At 43.1% G+C, this 22,669-nt stretch overlaps 1 protein-coding gene across 4 annotated transcripts in view; it reads left to right on the top strand.

The window, feature by feature from the left end:
• ACAP3 (ArfGAP with coiled-coil, ankyrin repeat and PH domains 3) overlaps positions 1-22,669 on the top strand; it is a 142,790-nt gene that overhangs the window by 34,382 nt on the left and 85,739 nt on the right. For all 4 annotated transcript variants that reach the window (XM_069741653.1, XM_069741655.1, XM_069741652.1 and 1 more), the window contains exon 2: positions 21,748-21,805. In XM_069741653.1, the coding sequence (XP_069597754.1) occupies positions 21,748-21,805 (58 nt within the window). The remainder of the gene's footprint in view (positions 1-21,747; positions 21,806-22,669) is intronic.

The raw sequence follows: 22,669 nt of genomic DNA, 5'->3' as shown, positions 1-22,669 counted from the left end.
CAAGTGGCCACCACTGGGACCATGAGGAATGGAGAGCTGGCCGCTCACGCACTGAGATCCCGTCGATTTTGCCGGAAGCGTCAGAGATAGGACGACACTTTGAGATGTCTTAGGCTACTTTCACACTAGCGTTAACTGCAATCCGTCACAATGCGTCGTTTTGCAGAAAAAAACGCATCCTGCAAAAGTGTTTGCAGGATGCGTTTTTTCTCCATTGACTAACATTACGCGACGCATTGCGACGGATTGCCACACGTCGCAACCGTCGCGCGACGGTTGCGCCGTGTTTCGGCCGACCGTCGGCCGCAAAAAACGTTCCATGTAACATTTTTTGCAGCCGACGGACCGTCTTTCCGACCTCGCATGCGCGTCCGGAACTCCTCCCCCACCTCCCCGCACCTCACAATGGGGCAGCGGATGCGCTGAAAAGCAGCATCCGCTGCACCCGTTGTGCGGCGGAGGCAACGCTAGCGTCGGTAACCTCGGCCCGACGCACTGCGACGGGCCGAGCCCGACGCTAGTGTGAAAGAAGCCTTATAGTTTCCAGCTAAATTAAGTAATTGCAGGATCTGATTTCATAGATAATAATTCTTCATTATCGCAGGCTCCTTCTTCGTTCCTCACGGCTATTGTCTGACATTACCCAAGAATCCTGATAAGATTGCAGAGGTTTCTTACGGACGTCACTACTGCGCAATCCGCTGTCTTCTGGAGCTTTTGTATTACAATTTTGGGGATTATAGTGACTACAAGGAGCCGCCAGTATTTTATTGAAATATCAGAAGGACTAGATAGACCAGGATTTTGGTGTACCACTACCCTGCCTCTTGGATTCCTTCTTCCGGGTGCTGCGAGGGAGGCACTGTTCTCCTGGTTGAAATGACAAAGGTAACCTTGAAGCTAATCACAGGGGTTTCCAATAGTGAGACCACCCCCCTCCTGTAATCAGATTGACACCTAATCTTAATTGAGTTTTCCAAATGGAAAAACTCTGGGTTGTCGTTGTGATTGTTTTTTATTTTTCTTCAGTTTAAACGCGAATATCCGCACACCAAAAACATTATTCCTAAAAAGGAAATTTGACATGCCATAAATATGTATGCTTTTCCTTTTTTTACCTGGCGCAAATGCCACTGTTCTGAAACTCCTAAACCCTTCATCCAATTTTAATGTGGATACCCTCAAATGAAAGCTAAAAGTCTGAACTTCAACTGCATCTGAATTGTTTTATTTAAAATTCATTGTGGTAATGTCTATAACCAAAATGAGAAAAATGTTGTCTCTGTCCAAATATATATGGACCTAACTGTATATCCAACCTTTTTAGCCAAGTGGGCCTGGCCCTCAACTCCGCTCTACAGTAATCTTTGAGGGTCATGCCCAGTTCGCTAAAAATAATGCAGGGAATAGAGGGGGCCATATCTCTAGAATGGAGAGGCACATAGACAAAAGAAAAATATTGCCGGATTCAGGAGAACAGTGACATTTTACACCAGAGGAAAAAATATTGATATTCATGGAGCGCGACAGAAGGGAAGGATTACGGGGAACAAATTGACTGTTGCCCATGGGCTTTATCGTGCGTTGCAGCCCCTTTCAATAAGCTGCACAATCACGGGATATAGCTGAACCCTTTTTTCCAATCTTAAACTATCCCTTTAATTGTGAGTTAACCCTTCAAAACTATCTACAGTAGACACCCCTTCACAGTGCCACCTATAGACTCCTCTATACCTCCATGGAGTACTATAGGTCCCACCTATAAATACGTACCTACTGTTGTTTATTTGGTGGACTGTTCAAGGGGAGCATCACCTTGTGCTATTGTTTGTGTGTTTTACCGACTATAACACAACGTGAATTATGATGATTAATGGTCCCAATGCTTGGAGCGCTAACAACTTATTTCACCAGTGACAGTAGAGGAGAATTCTGTGCGGCTGCATTAATTAACTTTTGCCTGCGTTCTCTGATGTATGACATTGCCATTCAGCTCGGGAGAAGAACAGATTCACTGACCGCCTTCCCGAGGGGAGGCAGCGGCTGCAGCTGGGCCTGAAGGTCCCGGGACTTCCTGTAGGCCGGAAGCAGATGGGATGCAGATAACCGATGTGACTCTGAGAGCTTTTTGTTTCCTACTGATCATATTCACAATGACCTTAGTGATTCTTCTTTTAGCTGCTTCTCCTTTTTATTCCTTTCCCTTTTTTTCTATTAGAGATGACTTCATTTCATTATATTGGTAGTAGCTACAGGCGCAAAGTTTTGACCTTTTACATTTTGAGGGGGGGAGGAAGGGTCTTCTGAAGATAGAATTTGTATTATATTTCCTTCAGATACATATAAAATGACCAATGACCTGCATTAAGGTATTTTATCCATCAGTGGATCCATATTTCTCCGTTCTTAATTTCGTCGACCAATATCCACCAGGCCCAAACAAGTCATAAAGTGCTGAAGGCCTCCAAATCCGGTTTGGACATGCTCAAGGTGCCAAATAGATATTCATGTTTTCTCTTTTTCTGCTTTGACAAGAAGCAGGTTCTTGCGTCACCACATTTGCGCTGATCTCCAGTGGTGATGTACAAGAGTAATCTGTTTCCCTCCGAACAATACATTGTTCCAGAAAAGACTTCCTTCCTGCCATACATGTATGTCTTTGCGTCCCTGCTGTCCCACCGTCATCCTATATTTGTGAAGGACTTCTATAATTAGCATTTGTTGTACTATTCCATAACTTGGTGACTTCTTAATTTTTTTTGTGATTGATTCAAGAATATTATCTTTTTTCCCCTGTGGAGCTTGTTGTGGGCAACTGTTATCAAAGCTGAAGACTAGAGATGATCAAAATGTTTGGCCGGATCATGGCCCAGTGGCCACGTCAGTAGTCGTTGACTTCCAGATCTGTGCCCTGCAGACCTCCTACCTGCCGGAATTACGCATTTTTTGATTAGTAGGTCCAGTGCTACCTCATCATTGATGCAAGATGTCACTCCGGGACTACCACCTGGAAGAGGTACTGGAATTTCTAGACAGAAAAAGATGATGCTTTGGGCTCTGGTCTTGTGGCCAGTGGACCTAATGACTCGGTCACTGGACCAGGTTCCTGCATATATTTTTTGATAATTTCTATTAGAGACCTGATTGCATCCATTCAAGTGTATTTCCATCCTAGTGTTATTCCACCAGTGACTGGTCAGTGGACAACTGGCTTCAAGGTTTCTCATGATTCGCAACCCAATGCGAAGTTCCCCACACAGCGGAAGCAAAATGAAAGGAGCCTTGGATCCTTCGTCTTTGTGTATCTGTAACTTCTCGGAAATTGAACTCCCACTCATCAAAATATTATTTGGCAACTTTCCTAAAACATCTAGGAGGCTTCCATAGAAAGGAAGATCTATCGAACTCTTGGAAGAATGGTGAATCTCTTCAACCCACTGAGATATCCCAGAAATCGGCAGCTTCCGTTGGCTTCTTATGGCCGAGTGTCTCAGGGAGGTGGTGCAAACTGAGACATGGAAGAAGCTGGGAATGGTTGTAGCTGTAGCTGGAGTTTTCAGAGGAACTTGACTTTGGCAGACCTCCACCAACTCACAGCTTGCACCATAAAACAACCAGCCTCCTGAATGCCGATTGACAAAAGTTGGCAACCTCAAAATGTTATCATAGCAATATTCCATTATATTATTTGATGGGACTTAGTGCTTTTAAAAATTCACTAAATCCGGAATTATATACTCATAAAACTTAAATCTTTATTGCTATATGTATTAGTGTTTTTTATTTAAGTTTTTTGTTCGTTCATGACTTTATCTCTTCCTGTGAGAGTTAGTGAAACCTAAAACCACCCTCTCTCTCATCCATCTTGTAAATGGTAAAGGAAAACACGCTGGGGCGCTGGTTTCAGTGGAATTTGGGAAGTGAATTACTAGATTGGATATGCTGACATTTTCTCATGGTTAGCAGTGCGATCCTTTGCAAAAAAAAATTAGTAAATTGCTACACTCAAGCATTTCTTATCTGTATTGTAAAGCTAAAAATGTGCCAGTGTTCACATGTGGTTGTCACATGCTGAGGCTTTCATGGGAAACTTTCTGCAAGCGATACAGACCCACACAAAAAAAAAGATATATAGTGAAATTAATGTCGTCTGACTCTGATAATGTAAAGTAAAAACGACCCGAGGGAAATGTAAAGCAACAAGAGAATATAAGCAAGAAAATAAAGGCTTTGGAAATCTCCGGAATGGGGGAAGTAGCAGAATACTCGTATTCATTGTAATGATTAAGGAATATTCCATGGTTTATATCGAGACATTATATTGGACAGCTTCAGCTATAACTGTATTTTGAGGCTTGAGAAAGGACAGATATGGCTGAAATGTTGCCTTGTCTTCCTATTATTGTGATTTGTTTTTAATATAATGGAATAAAGATTTTAAGGATTATTCTCTGGTTCCTCGAGTTTCTTGGGGCCTAATCTGAGGCCCTTTTAATGATTATTCTCTGGTTCCTCAGGTTTCTTGGGGCCTAATCTGAGGCCCTTTTAAGGATTATTCTCTGGTTCCTCAGGTTTCTTGGGGCCTAGTCTGAGGCCCTTTTAAGGATTATTCTCTGGTTCCTCAGGTTTCTTGGGGCCTAATCTGAGGCCCTTTTAAGGATTATTCTCTGGTTCCTCCGGATTCTTGGGTATTCTACTGTTTTAGGGCATAGTCAGAAGCCCTATTGAGCAAGCACAGAGTTTAGCAATGGTGCAGGGGACTTGGACACTGGATTAAGCTTCAGATAATTGGGTATACCATTAATGACGCCAAAATGTGTTGTTCCCAAATAGCTTTCAAATTGTATGGTACATGACTAATGACTTGGTGTGAATCGATTTTTGCATGTCCCGGTCCATCTATTATTTTAGTAATTCGTTGCTGCTCAAAGGAGCTATGAGAACCTTCTTCCTAACTCTATGTAGGTGCAGTGAGCATGTGCGACCACCGCTCCATTAATTGTATAGAGAAGTGGTGGTCACACGTACTCATTAACTGTCCTTTGACACAGGTTCCCTGTTATGAGAATTGCTGGGAGTCTCTGCCCCCGCTGTCATACACTTATCATGTATCCTGTGGGAAGTAATCAGTGTGGTTCAGTGCCACTACAAGATGAATAAAGCATTGCAGATGGAAAACAATGGACTTGTATCTGCTTTCTACTTTGAATGGTGACCACTCTTCACACTCAGAATACCCAAATAGTGTTTGATGGGTTTAGCAAATCAGGAAACTCTGATCCCTATTGCTTAGCAGGGATCTTCAATGCCAATAACCAGTCCAAATGGTGACTGGCGAGTCACAATAAAGACTTGTGGACTCCTTTGAGTTCTGCCGAAGATTCCATTCCTTTGGTGGCAAAAAAAAATCACCACATTCTTGCTTTCTATAGTGAAGAAAGCTGAGACAGGCATGCCAACAAAGCCTGTTAACGAGAATGTGAACATAGCCTTATAGAGCTGCTCAATACTGTATGATTATTGCGTCCACTATTTAGGAGACTTAAGTTTTTTATTTTACCCCCTGAACTATAGATGTCTGATTGTTTGCTGACTCTTCTCTGTTGCATTATATGAAGACTATCCTTCAATGTTCTGCATAATCCTAGAATTTCTAAGTGCCGTGTCACGGGTTTACCGCGACAGAGAGGAGCCAGAAGATTTCAGTGTCTACTTTCTCCTACTCCTGCACTGTTTAGAAGCACTTCACCTTCATATTAAAAAGTGCAGGTTTCTTTTAGCAGTGCAGGGGTTAATCTGCTCAGTAGAAAGCTTCTGGAAGCTTTCCTGCATTAAGGCTCTGTAAATCTGGGCCCTGGCAAGCACTCATTGTCAAATCTAGCTTATGCTACTTGGCTGAAGGTTGTTGGTGGTTATTGGAGAAGGCTTTTGGTGGATTTCTGTGATTGTTGCTAGGTTTTGGATGTGTGCTAATTCCCCTTCTCCTACTTTGGTTTTACCCCATCCTAGATTCCCTTGTGTTTACCTCTGTTGTTTGTTTGAGTATATTTGTATGATTAGTATTTTCCTTTATCCCTGTTCGTATTACCTTGTTAGTCTAGTTGGTGTATTACGGCACTACTCCCCTCTTCTCTGGGTGAGGGAAGGGTACAGACTGAAGGTGGATTCAGGAGCTAAGGCATGGTACGTGGCCCTGGCGTCTTCACCATCAGGAGTATTCCAAGGAACAGGGGTTTTCTGGTGCCTTTTGAGTTGCTTTGGAATGATAGAAGGCCACTTCTGTCTTATAAAGAAAGAGGGCAAACAAAATTAACTAAGAAAACAATGTTATATGCACACTCCTGAATTCAATTTGTAGGTAAAATGACATCAATGTTGTAGCAAAGATTAATTAAAACCTACTCTGTTCCATAGTTCATCATCCAACTGATCCATTATCTTGACATGAGACAGTTAAATGGCTGCACATTATTTTCATGTATCTGAAATAAGTCTCTTGGCAGTGCTCACTTTTGTGAGGCCACGCTTTTTGGCGCGAGAGATTTGGAAAGAATTCCATTGAGGACATTTTTGTCTTGATGAATAACTGACTTTTTCCTTTTCCTGAACAATTTTGCTCCCTTCCAGTGTTCTCCTCTTCTCAGCAGAGAATTAAAATTCAGTGCGTTTCTCTCGGGAGCATAGCATGTATCACATATGACGCAGCGTAAAATCCGGAGGGTCTCTTACTTGTGGCCTATGTCCCCCTTAAAGGTGCAGTCAGACAGCCACATAAATCGGAACGCAATGCATGGATGGTCGGTGGGTTTCCCGACCCAAGCACCTTTACTTTACTCTAGCCTAAAACTTATGACAGATTGGACATAATAAATATATATAATTATATATTTTTTTCTAAACGAAACCAGTTCTTTTATCTCCATTTTTAATCCTGATATAGGAGACGCACGTAATCTTTAAATAACACCGCAATATGCTGCTAATCTGAGAGAAGAGAAGATGATTTTGGCTCCGGGCAATTTCTGTCACACAATCTGTTTTCTTCAGCTATAGTCGGATTAATCCGCCGTGTGATGCACATGTACATATCCTTGTTGTGCGTGTTTTCGGCAATGGACCACATGAGGCCATGTTCATATCTTGGTTGGAGGGTTCTATTAGCTTCTGCCACATATTACTTAAAAAAAAAAATGAAAAAAATAACAGCTGCCATTTTTTTTTCTACTGAAATGGCAGACACAATGTTTAAAATTCCAATGGTCTTTATCATAGTCAACTTGGTCCATCAGGTGCCCTTGAGGTCCATCATCTAAGTCATCTGGTTTTGTATTGTTCTTGGTTTCCAGTTCCCGTGATGAAAAATGGACACAGATCTGTACATGGTCTTGTAGACTTGTAGATGAAGATGACTCTTCCTGACCCTACTTTATAACCTCAGGGAACAAACGGTAGAGATTTGGGGGCCACATGGAGTGCGGGGTATTTAAGGACTTCAACAAGAGTTGATGAAAGAGAGTATTGTTCAGGGAGATCTTCTAGACTTGACGGGTCAAGGTTTATTGCCTGTTAATTATAGATTGGTCCAGAGAGGTAATGACTCAAAGATCTTAAAGTGTACAGAATTTCTAAGCGCCATTAAACCTTATTCCGTAAATTCCTGTGAGAAATTCATGAATCCTGCTATTATAATCTGAGAGATTAATTTAAAGGAACACTATAGGGAAAAACTAATAACCATTTCCAAGCTGGAGGGGGCGAAGCCTAACTTAGGTACTTTTGAAGCCCTCCTAAAGTCTATACTCTTTTGCTTCCTCCCCTGCCCAGGAGATGTGGTCTGATCAGACCATGTTCCTGTGTGATCAGACACAGCTATTACACAGTACACAGCAGGGGCACATTTATAAGATTATCTCAGCACAGGAACATTTTATTTACACACATCCAATTGTGGAAATTATTATTATTTCAAGATCTATTGATTAAAATCAACTTTTGTTTGCGGGTAAAACACCTTTAAGACCCAGCTTTAGGCCTAACAAACCACATACGTTTTTACAGGAGTCTTCTTCTGAGGTTTATGCCTCTAGATCTTCCTCTGCCCTACTCGGATAACTATACTTGATGCCATCATGCAATGGTTACTGTACCTTTTTAGACAAGTTCATCTTATTTTAGAGATCATGTGATAGACAATCAGCAAATCCCTTTATATAAAAAAAATTAATGTTCTCCCCACCTGGAAAAATTCCTCAAGAGTGTCAACCTCTCTTCTGTGTAACTTGCAGTCCACTGCCTGATGTCAAGTGTAATCCGTCTCTAACAGCAGAGACAACAAGACAGATTACAGGAGGTTGGGAGCATGTGTTTGTTTCTCTGCTCTTGCTCTCCTGTCTGTCAATCTTATCCTACATCTTCTACATAGGTCTCCATATTAGATGGCAAGATTTCCTGGTCCTGTAATCTACCCTTGAGATTGGTATCCATCCATATTGTAGCAATGCTCAAGAGGTTCTATGTGTTCTAGTAGAAATGTGAGAATTTGGTTTTAAGTTATTTAAAAAATTGTTTAAATTAGAGCACAGACCCTCGTCTTCAGATCTGTAGTAGCATGAATGGATTCAGTATGCACGTGCTGGTTCTCGAGGATTTGGAAGAGTTTGGGTTGAAGTGTGAGGATTAACAGTAGTTCTTATTTTTAGAACTAGAATGAAAAGAACTTGAAGATAAATTCCCCAGTGCCTGTCTCTCCGATGCAGAGAGAGAACATGCTTAGGAAGAATGCCGCATGTTTATCGGGGTTGTGATCTTCCTCAATTAAAATTAACGGAATGTACCAATGGGGACAATCGTTAGACAGTGGGAACAGAAAAAGGGGGGAAAAAATCACGTAAGCCAAAGGGAATGTGTCATCCTAACATGACCTACTGTTTAAATCATGTTTTTGTGTTAAACATGTTTTATTTTTATTTTTTTTCCACGTCATTATCTAGATGTAAAAAGAATCCTAAAATCTTTCATTTTTCACATTGACCACACTGCTTCATAATAAGCTGAAACTTTCTCTCCTGGAGAAATCACTTTTTAGCGTAGCCCTCGTATTATCACTGTCAGGATTACAATGAAGATAACTGTTGTAGATAAAACTGCATTCATCACTAACAGAGGACAGCTCATTTCCTCCACCAATGGAAGCATACAGAACAAAGCGGCAACACTCACCTGTCCAGGTGTAGTCTGAATCCTTTATTTAAAAAGTATACAAAGACACCGTCATCTTCACGGCTTCGGGGCAACAAACAGGGAAGGAGGTGAGCAGGATGTGACGGCCGTTTCGCGCCGACAATAGCGCTTCCACGGGTGGAAGCGCTATTGACGGCGCGAAACGGCCGTCGTCACATTCTTGGGGTTTCGGAGCACCTTTTTTGTAATCACTGTGGTCTACAGCTGTTGGACCTCCAGTGGTCAGTAAGTTATTTCCTATCCCCATGGATTGGGGATAATTTGCTATTTTGGGAAACACCTTTAACTTCTAAGAACTCTTGTCATATATGGTTGGTGTAAAGCATGCCTCAAAACCTTGTTAACGGAAGATTAGGCAATTATACAATAAATGGAATACAAATTTTTGACGATACATTCCTTTTCATTAATTAAACCAGTCGTATGGCTGTTCAGGGCTTTGAACAACCATCAAAATCATAGCTGTATTGTGCAAAACCAATGTGCCCACGCTGACAAATGAGTTTGAAGAATAATGCTGATCTGAGCGTATTCATATTCCCTGCTTGGCGCCACCTTCTTCTCCCAGATCCGTGATCCACTACATCATATGATTTGGCCTGCTGGAATCTTGTCCTTTTCAATCATGGAAATGTAGCTGGGTGAGGACTGATGAAGAAGGCCCTTGCGCCCGAGTCCTGGAGCGATAGGGTATACTTTATATTTATTGCATCCTCTAGGCACCACCGGACCGCTGCATTTTTCGGTTCTCCCTTACGTTCCTGTTTGCCAGGTGGTCCTGGAATATGTCATAATAAATTAATAAAAAAGCAATGTTAAACTAACAACAGAGAGGGCGGAAACGACTCAAGAGGGGAAACATTTAACAGATTCAATCCAGGCTTCCTACAATAATGATTTACAGCCAAGACCTGTGAGAGGTTAGTGGGGGTAACGTGTAGGGGGCTACATAAGCGAGAAAAGCTGGGTGGTAAGTTTACAAAGGTGATAGCAGATAATGGAAACATTACTAAACCTAAACACATGGAGGGTAATCCACAGCTAACATTGGCCTCACATCATCATAAAGGTTTCCCAATGCACCGTGTTATTGGGGTGTGTCCTTCTCGTCTTGGTGTTATTCAGCATCAGCCTACATCACAAGTTTTTTTTGTTGTTTTTTTATCATTTTTTTTTGTAGTGCATTTTTTACGCTAGCTTGCTACTTTAGCTGCCACCATTATTTTTCCGTTCCTCTATATCCACCTCATTTTCCTAGATCCATCATGATCCATTGGACAGGGCACAGTTATCCAAGCTGCCAAAAAAGGAAAAAACTGCGCATCTTTCATTTTACAAGATTTTTTTTAAGCGATAAATGCAGAGTTCTAATTGGTTGCCATTGGGCATTTATGATAAATCTTGCTAATTAAATGATTGATAGTCGACTTCACTGGAATGAACAAGTAGTTGGCCAATTAAATTACTAACTGACCATTTAATATTCTGTCCCACAGTCCGAGTCCACCAGAGCCCCAAGTGTACATGCACACGGAAGGAATGTTCCATCCAGATATATGGGCCAAAAATTTGATCGGCAATGTAAATTTTCATCCACACGCTGCAGAAAAAAAAGTCTGTTTTTTCCAGATTTTTTTACAATGAATTCTACCTTTTCCCATACTAATTCACAGCATTTCCGCAACAACTGAATTTGTAACGGCAGATTTTTCTGCTTATTTCCCATTGTAGAAAACTTGAGGGTGAATAAGTTCCGTGTACTTGTACCCGAGTAGGCAGATCTGAGTGCATTGAGCCTGTATGGAAGCTCGGGGGCGGTACTTCTGTCCACAGCTCTGTGATATGGTGTATGGCAGGATTACGTAGATATTCTCCCATAGAAGTAGTTTGACATCTGATGGAATATAGTAATGGGACTATATGGATGTACAGTGGAATCCCATAGACTTTTATCGGTGGCATATTACTGCCCTGTACAACTAAGGTGTACCCATCAGGATGATGGTTCATGTGACAGATTACTATTGGTGCAACCGGGGCCCGACAGGTAAGGGGGCCGATTTCCACCTCCAAAGCAGCTGGAATTATGTATGATGATGAGCTGTTGGACTGAAAAGGCCCCATATCCTGTTCTTGTACAGGGGTCCCTCTTCTGTCTGTGTCTGCTTTTTGTATGGTCGTATTCATGACCACTAAAATTAATGATTTTTCAAAACAAAAAAAAATGAGAGATTCACTATCTGCAAAATTGCTTCCAGATTATGTGAGTAAATGAAACGATTAATTATAATGATGCAATAGGTTATATAACGAGTTTTAAAATCCACCACTGGATAATCGATCACCAGTATCCCTCCCAGCGAAATCTCATTCATGACTCATGAGGCTGATGAGTACATGCCAAGGTTACCTGATTACTGCAGAAACATGGACATTTTGGGGAGGAATTTCCATCCTATCAATTTGGAATACATCGCCATGCCGCATATCGGCACATAGGTCATCCTATAAAATGTGAGATATAGGTCAGAGTTGGATTTCTCCTATTACAATCTTTGTTGCCTATGAGCTTGGATCCATATCTCGAAGTCTAAGATATCTCCATTATGCTGTGCTATGGATCATTCTGTGCGCCATTCTATAAATGGATGCAGCTATTTTCAGATCCTCCCGTATACCATGTATGCCAGTCACATTCGCATTCGTGTGACCAGTCATGGCTGTGATGATGTCACACTGGTGTAATCAGCAGTCTGCACCCTCCAGGGTGAAACCTGCTAATTTCCATTGAGTTTTCCCATGATAAATTTGCAGTCTGTCCAAGGATCCTTTTCTGCTTTCTGTTTGCCCACTTTCCCGTCTAATCCTTCTCTGTCTGCCAGCAGCACCTGCGTCCCGGCCCTCAACGACCGCGTCTCCTTTTATCTCCGCTCAACCGTCCCCATGTGTAATTTGCAGGTTTTCGTACACATGCTGCTACGCTACTCGGCTAAATTTCGATTTCAGCCATGACTCCAGCACAGATACCGTAATAAGCTGCTCTGTTCAAGTGAGCATCACCCTGCCGCCTCTTGCGGACGCCAATTGACGTCAACAAAACATTGAAAAAAATTGCCTTTTTTGGGGTGAAGGGGGGGGAAATGTAACGTAATTTTTAGATTTTTTTTTATTTTATTTTTTCATTTTTTTATTCCTGTTTTTTTTTTCTTCTTCAAGTATAAAATATTGCACATATGCCAAAAGGGCAGTCTTTGAGCAATATGCCAGATTTTGGTTCCCCTGGTAAGGATTTTCACCTTTTGGTCATATTACAAAGCATGTCCTCCGATCTGGAGAACCAAAACGTTTTTTAAACTTTTTCTGTGACTTATTGTTGCACAACTATTTTAGAGCTGCAGTTTTTCTTTAATAAAAAAAAAACAAGACCAGTCACAGTCGCATGTGACTGCATTGAAGTTTATAGCAAGGGTGTTGCGTGCGCCTTGTGACCAGCGGCAGACGAGTGAACACGTTTGGAAACATTTGCGACGCCAAATGAAATCAATAAATGCAATGTTGCAGTGCGGCACAGAGATCTCCGTGTCAAGCGGCATGTTTGCCATTTGGCACCAGCCTTGCACAGTCAACCCAATGCTTTAAGGGGTTATCAGGAGGCTCAAATTGATGGACAGTCCTTCGAATAGGCCAACAACTTCACATCGGTGGTTGTCTCACTCTCAGCACACGCCGCTTTTCGCGGTGCTCCAGTGCATACTTCTCATTTTGCCAGACACAACTCCGTACTTACAATTTTCTAGTATTGCCGCCTGTCCTATTTTGTTGGATGTGATAAGGCTGTAGTACCAGGCAGGACCACTAATAAAGGTGTGGCACTATGCATGGTAAACCGTTAAGGGGATATTGCACTTACCGGTACCCTATGACCCACCACTGGGGGTACAGACAGACCGGCCCATGCTAATCTGTAATGAATGGCGTAGGTTGAGATATTCGGGTATTGTGTCCAAGCAGCAGAACACATGGGCACCAGATCATTATTGCATTTCTGCCTTTTTTTTAAATAAATAAATAAATGTGCTCCTTTTTTGCGGTCTTTTATGTTCGCTTCTGTTTTCTGTTATGGTCACCATTGTGGAATGTTGGCGTCATTTTTGTTTTTTTAGACAATTGCCGTTTTCACCGGTTGCAACTTATTAAAAAGTTGCAAGATTTTCGAGCAAATGTACTCCTGTCCCCCCCCCTCAGCGCCCGCCCCCCTGTTCTCCGTTTTTGTGTGGAAATGATGCAGTTGCTTCTGACGTTCTAACGGAAAGTGCGACTTTTTGCTGTTAAAAGGGTTAAAAAGCTTAAAGACCAAAAATTAAGAGCATATTTCAATTTGAATCAAAATTCAGCAGTGAACCCCACAAGACAAAAGAAAAACAAAAGTGACTTTAAAGATATACCGCGAATGATAAAACGGGCTTGTCGTGATTTAAAGAAATAAACAAAAAAATAAACTGGACACCTGAGTGAGACTAGAAAAGTAGTTTTTGGCATTAAGGTCCCATAACAGATCACAACACGCAAGCTTGAATATGTGTGATAATAATGTTGTCAAGTCTCTGGGACCTGGAACGTTGCGAAGACTGTCAAGGGGGGAAAAAGCAAGTTGCAAATCCTAAATGATGAAGTGCATTTAAAATATAGTAAATGATATTTACTCTACAGATGTGAGTACTATGTATGGGATTATAAGCCGGTTACTTAATGAAAGTGACGAACCGGATTAAGATCCGTCATTTGTAGACCTGTAACCCGTAATCTGAACATACAAAGGCCTCATTGTGAGCGCTAACAGATGAGTGAAAGTAACCGGATGATCCAAAATTACTTGTAGAACAAGTCCACCTGCAGACTATCGCTCCTTAGGTTTTCTTTTTGTGAAGTGTCATATGTGGTATTGTCCTTTTTTTGCTCCCTACATATATTACTCTTTAGCACCTAACCCGTTAAAGTTGGACCTAGTTTGGAATTTTTAAGAACCTTTTTTGTCTGCTTCGTTTAAAGACCCATGCAATTTTAATTTTCCATTATCTGAGCTGTGTGTGGTTTTTGGTTTTTTTTTGGCTTTTTGATGCTTTTCTAGTTTTATTTTTATTTTTTTTTATTATTTTTAAAAAGGCTTTTGTAAGGAGTGATTATCAATCCTGGCCTTTACAGTGGGGTAGAAATGATAAAAATAACAGAATGTGCTGAATTATAAAAGCGTTGTTGAAATACGATAAGGTGTAACAAAACAAAAAAAGTGTCTATTCAATAACAATGATCCTAAACATTTCGGCATCTTTAGACCTTGGTGACAGCTATGTAAAACTGTGATCAGGGTGTCTGCTGCTTAAAAGAGAGATCAAGCAGCTGTATAAAATAGTGAGAGCACGCGGATGGCGGCTGTATTAAAGAGTGAGAGTGAGCGGGGTAGCGGCTGTATAAAAGATCAAGATCAAGCCGGGTGGCTGGTGTATAAAAGAGCGAGGATGAGCAGGGTGGCGGCTGTATAAAAGAGCGAGGGTGAGCTTGGTGGCGGCTGTGTAAAAGCGTGAGTGTGAGCGGGTTATCAGCTGTATAAAAGAGCAAGATCGAACGAGGTGGCAGCTGTATAAAAGAGCAAGATCAAGGCGGGTGGCGGCTGTATGAAAGCGCGAGAGTGAGCTGGGTGGTGGCTGTATGAGAACGAGAGTGAGCTGGATGGCGGCTGTATGAAAGCACAAGAGTGAGCTGGGTGGCGGGTGTATGAAAGAGCGAGAGTGAGCTGGATGGCGGCTGTATGAGAGCGAGAGTGAGCTGGGTGGCGGCTGTATGAGAGCGAGAGTGAGCTGGGTGGCGGCTGTATGAGAGCGAGAGTGAGCTGGGTGGCGGCTGTATGAGAGCGAGAGTGAGCTGGGTGGCGGCTGTATGAGAGCGAGAGTGAGCTGTGTGGCGGGTGTATGAAAGAGCGAGAGTGAGCTGGATGGCGGCTGTATGAAAGCACAAGAGTGAGCTGGATGGCAGCTGTATGAAAGCACAAGAGTGAGCTGGGTGGCGGCTGTATGAGAGCGCGAGTGAGCTGGGTGGCGGCTGTATGAAAGCGCGAGAGTGAGCTGGGTGGCAGCTGTATGAAAGCGCGAGAGTGAGCTGGATGGCGGCTGTATGAAAGCACAAGAGTGAGCTGGGTGGCGGCTGTATGAGAGCGAGAGTGAGCTGGGTGGCGGCTGTATGAAAGCGCGAGAGTGAGCTGTGTGGCAACTGTATGAAAGCACAAGAGTGAGCTGGGTGGCGGCTGTATGAGAACGAGAGTGAGCTGTGTGGTGGCTGTATGAGAGCGAGAGTGAGCTGGGTGGTGGCTGTATGAAAGCACAAGAGTGAGCTCGGTGGTGGCTGTATGAATGCGCGAGAGTGAGCTGGATGGCGGCTGTACGAGAGTGAGAGTGAGCTGGGTGGCGGCTGTATGAATGCGCGAGAGTGAGCTGAGTGGCGGGTGTATGAGAGTGAGAGCGAGCTGGGTGACTGCTGTATAAAAGAGCTGCAGTGAGCTGGGTGGCGGCTGTATTAAAAAGCAAGATCTAGCGGGATGGCGGCTGTATAAAACAAGATTGTCGGGTGGCGGCTGTATAATAGAACGAGAGTGAGCGTGGTGGCGGATGTATGAAAGACCGGGAGTGAGCGGAATGGTCGCTGTATGAAAGATAGACATGGGTTGCAGCTGTGCAGCTCATGTAAACTGCCTAATTCGGGGTTTTATTTACTAATATTCATTTCTTTAACTTCATTTTACAAGATATTGTTTGCTGTCAGTGAATGAAAGCGCCCTGACTTTACATCAGCGGGGCAGCGTATTATGACGACTGCTCTGCATCCTTTAGTGCCCGGGTCCTCTGTTTGGAGATGGGTCGGCGGTAGCATTTTTGGCATCGTAGTTATTGAGAGGATAAGGATTGACTGTACCCCCTCACACGCAGATATATAGCTTTGTTCCAGATGTCTGCTTTTTCCCTCTGCGGAGTGATGGTATTGATCTTGGTGGGTGCCTGACTTCTCCGACTCCATAAACTCATAGAAATTCTTCTCACTATTTAGATTTTTAAGATTTTTTCCGTTCCTGGCTTACATCAATATTTAGTTGCTTGTGTTGACTTTTATAGGGATGGATGAAAAAATCTTAATAAATACCATGAGGTCTCGGAGAGGGCTGAACGTGTTTTATGGCATTGAGGGTTCCCAGTTGATAATCTCTCCCTTGACATCTGCATCTATTGCAGAAATGAGGCCCTGATACTAAAGAGAAGTACATTCTTGGAAAGGAACTCGACTCAGACAGGCAAAAGTTCAGGGAAAGCTGGCAGAATGACAGACATCCCAAATTTCTTAGGTGGACAAGGATATTCCCAAGAAAGAACCCCATGTATCTTGGAATAAAAAAATTTTTTGAGAAGGATCCATGACTAACAATGTTTTTTTTTTTTGTTTTTTGTTTTAAATCTGGTCTGTCATGGTGTCCAAAAAAACTTATTGAACATCCCCTTTCTCCTGAGTCCTGATCAGAGGACTGAGAGGAGTAGCAAAATGCCACATACCATGTAAAGCGGAGGCCAAATATCATACAAATTAAAGGAGTTTTCCGGACTCAAGGTAAATTTGGCAAATCTTAAGTGCGCACTGTGCAAAGTGTCAGGATTCTCTTCAGTTGCCGGATCAATCTGCAGTCACACGAGAAAACATTAAAATAAACAGATGAGAATCTTTTCGGCACCTGACCGCTAGTAAGTAAATGATTGGTGTATACTCGTGACCACCTGCTTCATCTGGCAAATTAAGAGAATCCTGATCGTGCGCATAATGCACACTGTCAGGATCTGCCAATGCGCAGTCGCATAGAATGACTGCTGAAATTTACTTCAAGCCTAGAAAACCCCTTTAATAAATAGAAGTAGGGTTGTTGTTTTTTTTTTTTTAGTAACCTCATAAAAAAACCCTTTAATAAATGGGAATAGGGGGGTTTTATTTAGCAACCTCCTCTATAAATCAGAATGGACATCAGGTACAAAGATAGTATCCTGCTCTGGAGGTCCGAACACATGCGCCCATTACATTGACAGCCTGGTAAATTCTATAGAAAATGTGCAGTACTTCCTTTCTCCTGCGGGAGTGCTGTAGGATAATTGAATACTTCTCGTTCAGGTTATCTTATAACTTCACGTTCGTAGATTCTTTAAACGGGTTGTTCAGCACCTCTTCTGCATTGGACACGGAGAGGCTCTGCTGCCACCAGGCATCGTGCACCCCTCCTAATAATTAGAATAGGACCCATGCCTGATGGTTGTCCTCTCGACTGTTCCAGCGGGCGAGCAGCAGCATCTCTTCATTCCCAGGCGCCGTACAACCCCTTTAAGTATTCCTTGTTTACTTGCGCTGTAGAGAGTCCTCTTTGCTTCCATGTTTGAAGATTTTTGCTGTCAAGGCGGTAAAATGTTGTTTTCCACGCCGGGACGAATCCTCTAAATGCCTTTAGGTCCTTCTGCAGAACTGAAAACGAGGGCCTGTGCGCAAATACAATGACTACAGCAAGATAATGATATTAATTAATGCCTCATGGAGACAGACGGGGGAATATGAAAAGATTTGTAATTAAAGTTCTAGATCTTATTAAAGGCAACAATCCTGCCATGTATAAAGTAGGTCACCGGAGCGCCGCCGCGCTCAACTTCACAGGCTGCAATGAATGTTTGGATGAAAAGGCAAATGGAGGAAAATGCATGAAAATACTCCGGATCTACATGGACTAATCTGATGTGAACCCTGCGATGATCAGGCCGGATAATTACGGTTTTATATTGTCAGGGGGAGGGGGGTGCATGTCTCCTGACCTTCAGACCCCTATCTCCGTTCTTCTCTTGGCCCTGTAAAGCCAGAGTTTGTCATTCAAGGAGGAAGAAGGTAGAAATGGTTGGGAAACAAGTGGGTGGGAAGGTGCACTGAATTGAAACGCCAAGGGTGCATCGAGCGCCTGTGCTTGGTTTGAACAGTTATTTTGTGCTGATATAGTACTAATGGTGCTGGCAATCATTCATACCTCCTTGTTTTCCTTCAAGCTCTCACCCCCATTCCCTCTTTTTTTTACTTTATGAAGCCATAGAAGAGAGGAGATGGGTGGAAAGGTGTCTCTAAAAGATTGGCCCGCCATGATATACTGCACTTTGTCATCCCAGAATGACTGTTCAAACCAAGTCCCCAATAGAAGTTGAGTACAGCTTGTCTTCTGGACGCCCCACCCGTCACACGCATGCTCGGTCCGAAAGAGCTTGCATGCATTTCCAATGGGCAGAGAGGAATAGTCAGTTTCTGGACACCTCTGGATTGAGCATGTTAAAATTCAATATGCCTGATCATATTTTTTTCCCCAACAAAAGAATATCATCCACACACCTAATAAACGATGGGGAGCTGGCTCTGCTGATGTTCATCTCCAATGTGCTCTGCTGTGGAGCAAGAACCCCTCTATGTGCCCTTGTGGGAGTCATACCCTTGTTCCCTACTTGTGTGATTTGGACATTTTTGAACCATTTTCTATTGTCTGACTTATTTGGGTGCGAGTTCTTGTCTTTCTAACATGGACGCGTTGCACAGATATATGCATCTATATGTAGAATGTTCACTAAATTCCCATACACCTGTATAGGTAGCGGCTTTATATAAATGCGCCATACAGTGCACACAAGTGATGTCCTAGACGTTGGGGGAGGGGCGGGCTAATTGGAGCACATGCAGAGGAAAATGTTAATAGCCGTGCAGCTGAGCTCTGCTGCATCACAAGCCAATTAAGGATTATTGACATCACCCAAGACGACCTGTGCCGCAGAATTAACGAATGATGGTTTCTATAGATACTGCAGCTATAGCGAGCCGTTACTATTCGGGCTGAGGACCCGAGTGCCGCATCTGGTGCAGTATGGTAGTTTCCCTTAGATGTGTAAGTGGTCCTTTTTGGCTTGAAATGCGCCGCAGTAAATAGGATAAGTGTTCCCGCGGAAGCTGGGCAGATCAATAGAAAATATCCTGCAGATGCGTTAGCAGCTCTTTGCCTCCGAGGTGGTGATACGTTGGTAGATCCATCTGAATGCTGTCCATTACCAAAAGAAAAAAAAAATGCCGAATTTGTGTATAGGAGCTGTAGTGAGGGAAGCGAAACGCGCTTCTGCACTTATCGCTCTCGTTAAAATGGCCCCAGCTGCAAGTTCTGCCCTTAGAAAGGAGACGGATCAATAGGGTTAAATATAAAATGATTGAGGACGAGGAAGCCTGTCCTTGCTCGGAGCGGGAGGGTGGATGGGGATACATGGTCTTCTGCCCGGAATGGGATGGGCAGCTATCCATGGCGAGAATAGCTGCAAATGTTTGTGGAGGAAGCAGGAAAGTTCTCATCCTTCTGTCAGCACCTCTGATCCCTGGCACAGCGTCCCGTCATTGTTTTTCTGAGTTTCGTGTGGCAGCTGGGTGTCGTGAGACCTCTTTTGCCCTTCGATATCGACGTGGAAGCTCGTTGTCTCCAGGACAGCGTCTGGACGTTCGTCTGATCAATATCGCTGTACGATTTTTATGGCCTGTCCTATGTGTGCAGGACCCGCTGGTATCATTAAGTAGTTATACGGTGCCAACATATGCCACGCTTGTATGCAGAGAAGGTATTCGCTGGCATCGCTACTTGTCGGTGGAGCATACAATTTTTAAAGGGACGCTTCAGGATTACGGGGAAAAAAAAAATGGCACCCATCATGTCCATAAGCTGTTTGTTTGCAGTTTACTCCTTTGACTAAGCATGAACTGCAATACCGGATGCAGCCTATGGACAAGAGTGGCGCTATTTTGCTGGATAAAGAAGAATCTGTATTGTAATGTTGGATATATTTATAAAAAAAAAAGTATATTAGAAAGGGACCTTTCACTAGACAGATCCCTTTTAAAAGAAATATGCAAATTAAGCTTTAAGTGCTCTGGGCATGACAGAGCACTTAATAAGCCTCTGTCACCCAAGTTGTCCCCCTGACTAGTGCCGGCCTCTTTAGCTTAATTGATACCTCAATGTCGGATTACTTCGCATGACAACGCACAGAGATCTATCAAGGCAAAGGCTGGATAAGTGCTCTGTCACTCCCAAAGCACTTAACACCTCATTTGCATATTAATTGACACTCTAATTTCTAGTGATTGCAGCAACAGATGGAAGATATAAAGGTGTCAATGGATTTAGAGTTCAAGGCCCTACATATATATGCGGTTTGGGGGGGGGGGGTTAAACTGCTTACTATGGTCTCGCTGCCTGACGCCCCTTTTATATGGCGGTTGCCTTTTCTTCTAGCAATAAGTCTTTTTAATTTACGCTGTTCTGCTAAAAGCCGCCATTGCTCACCGCTGCCCTTCCATCCCAACCGCACTACTATGTAAGGATGAATAAATAATTTTTTATTATTATATTGGATTGTTTCTAAACCTGTTATTGTCGCGAGATGCGGCACCCGGTGGGTCTTTGGCGGTGGTCTCCGCTTTGACTATAGGGCCGCACTGCGTTCGTTCTGGTTGTGAAACCTGTCTTTGTGATCCTAACAAAGACCGGTGGATCTGTCCTTTCTTGGAGTCAGCAGAACGGGGCGCTGCCGGCATACGCCAAGTGCTACAGATTGCTGAGCGGACGACCCTTTCTAGAACCTTCGTCCAAATGACGATGTTTTTTTTTTTTTTTTTTCATGTAATTGTCCCAACTGTTCTAGTATCTAGTGTTCATGGTATCGCCAGTCACCCAGATTTTTTTTCTACTCCTGAACCGCAGGCCGGCTTAGTTATTTTGCAGAGTGTGCAGCTGGGATGTATTACTCCATACCTAGGTGGAATTGGCAATTGTAAGTCTGGGACGGCTAAGTGAACTCTGTAAGGAATAAGCCAGTCCTCCATCTCCACTCTCAGCAGAGACGGGTATAACTTAAGGTCCATTTTGACCATTTCCGTTCGCTCATCATTATTAAACATCCTTTTATCGGCATTTTCAGTCAATAACAAAGTGACGTTTCTGCCATCCGCTGCGGAAAAGCTCATGACATCCAATATGACTGCACTTCCTTGTGCAAAAATGGCCATCGTATCTGAATACATTAAATGTCAATATTTCTAAGGGCACTTTCAGACCTCCGTTGTCATCGCTCCGATCTTGGATTGCAATGCTTGGACTGGCCGCGCGTCTCCTGACCCCGAGCGTGGCAGCGCCTGGAGACGTGAGACCCTCGGCCAGTCCTTGATCGGACCGAAGATCATTGACATTGGAAACGCCCCTAAATGTGAAAAAGTTCCCAAACTTTGACGACTTTTCTAACTTCAGATTTGCTAACGTCTTGATTATTTTGGTGCATAATGTAAAACAAGCTAATAGTGTAAACCCCATGCCTTTCTTTCCGAGCAAGCACGTTAACCAGCCTCTTCGTATTTTTTTTTTCTTCTCTACAGGGCAGCGATAGATGAGGTGGAAACAGATGTTGTAGAAATTGAAGCCAAACTTGACAAGGTGAGGAATCTGGAGCACCTCGGGGGTCACCATTGTCACACACGCTGACTGTTCCTTTCGCCTTTTTGCCCTACACCTCTCGGCACACAAGTGACTGACCCCCCCAACCGCAGAGGCAGCATTAACATTGACAGGCAGCCGGGACCCAACATCTGCAAGCAGCGAGCTGGAAACATTCCTTTAAAATGTTTTCCAAAGAGCAGCAGCAGCGCAAGTGAGACATTGTGCTGAGAGAGCATTCCCATCTCTATGGATCCACGTATCATGGATCTGGGCTGACCTACTACCCGTCTGGACGCCAGATGACAAGGAAACTGTTCCCATGTCTGCACACAAGACACCCACATTTTATTGTTTCACACACAAACACCGCTAAAGAAAAATAGAGCCGTGTCTATGTGCACAAGACTGTATTCATTATTTACACTGAGGCACGTTAGGAGCCAGGACTGGCAAAATGTATTATCGGTGCTTTCCAGCCCAAAAAAGCAAATCCCACTATTTACATGCAGTTCCAAATGTAGATTTTTATCTTTTTTTTCTATTCTGTTCTAGATACACATACTGTTTATTATATTTTGTCATCTAAGTGCACAAAAGTTTTATTTAATACATGCTTATTAAAGATTTTTGCACAAGTTATGGTAAGGGCCACTCCAGTGGTATAAACGACTTAAAAAGGGGCTAGCTAAATGGCTTGTTTCAATAACTAGGCCAGCTATGCAAAGACAGAGAAGGGGGGTGGCTGGGCTATTGAAATGAGCCAGTCAGCCAGCCCCCTTCAATCATGGCTCTGCTGATATGATGTGCCAGCAGAAGATCATTTTATTGTCCCGAGCACAAACCGGAAGTAGAGAGCCATTG

This window comes from Ranitomeya imitator, chromosome 10 (assembly GCF_032444005.1).
Source record: "Ranitomeya imitator isolate aRanImi1 chromosome 10, aRanImi1.pri, whole genome shotgun sequence".
Classification (NCBI taxonomy): Eukaryota; Metazoa; Chordata; class Amphibia; order Anura; family Dendrobatidae; genus Ranitomeya; species Ranitomeya imitator.
Note: the sequence above shows the minus strand (reverse complement) of the source record. Positions and strands in the feature narration are given on the sequence as shown.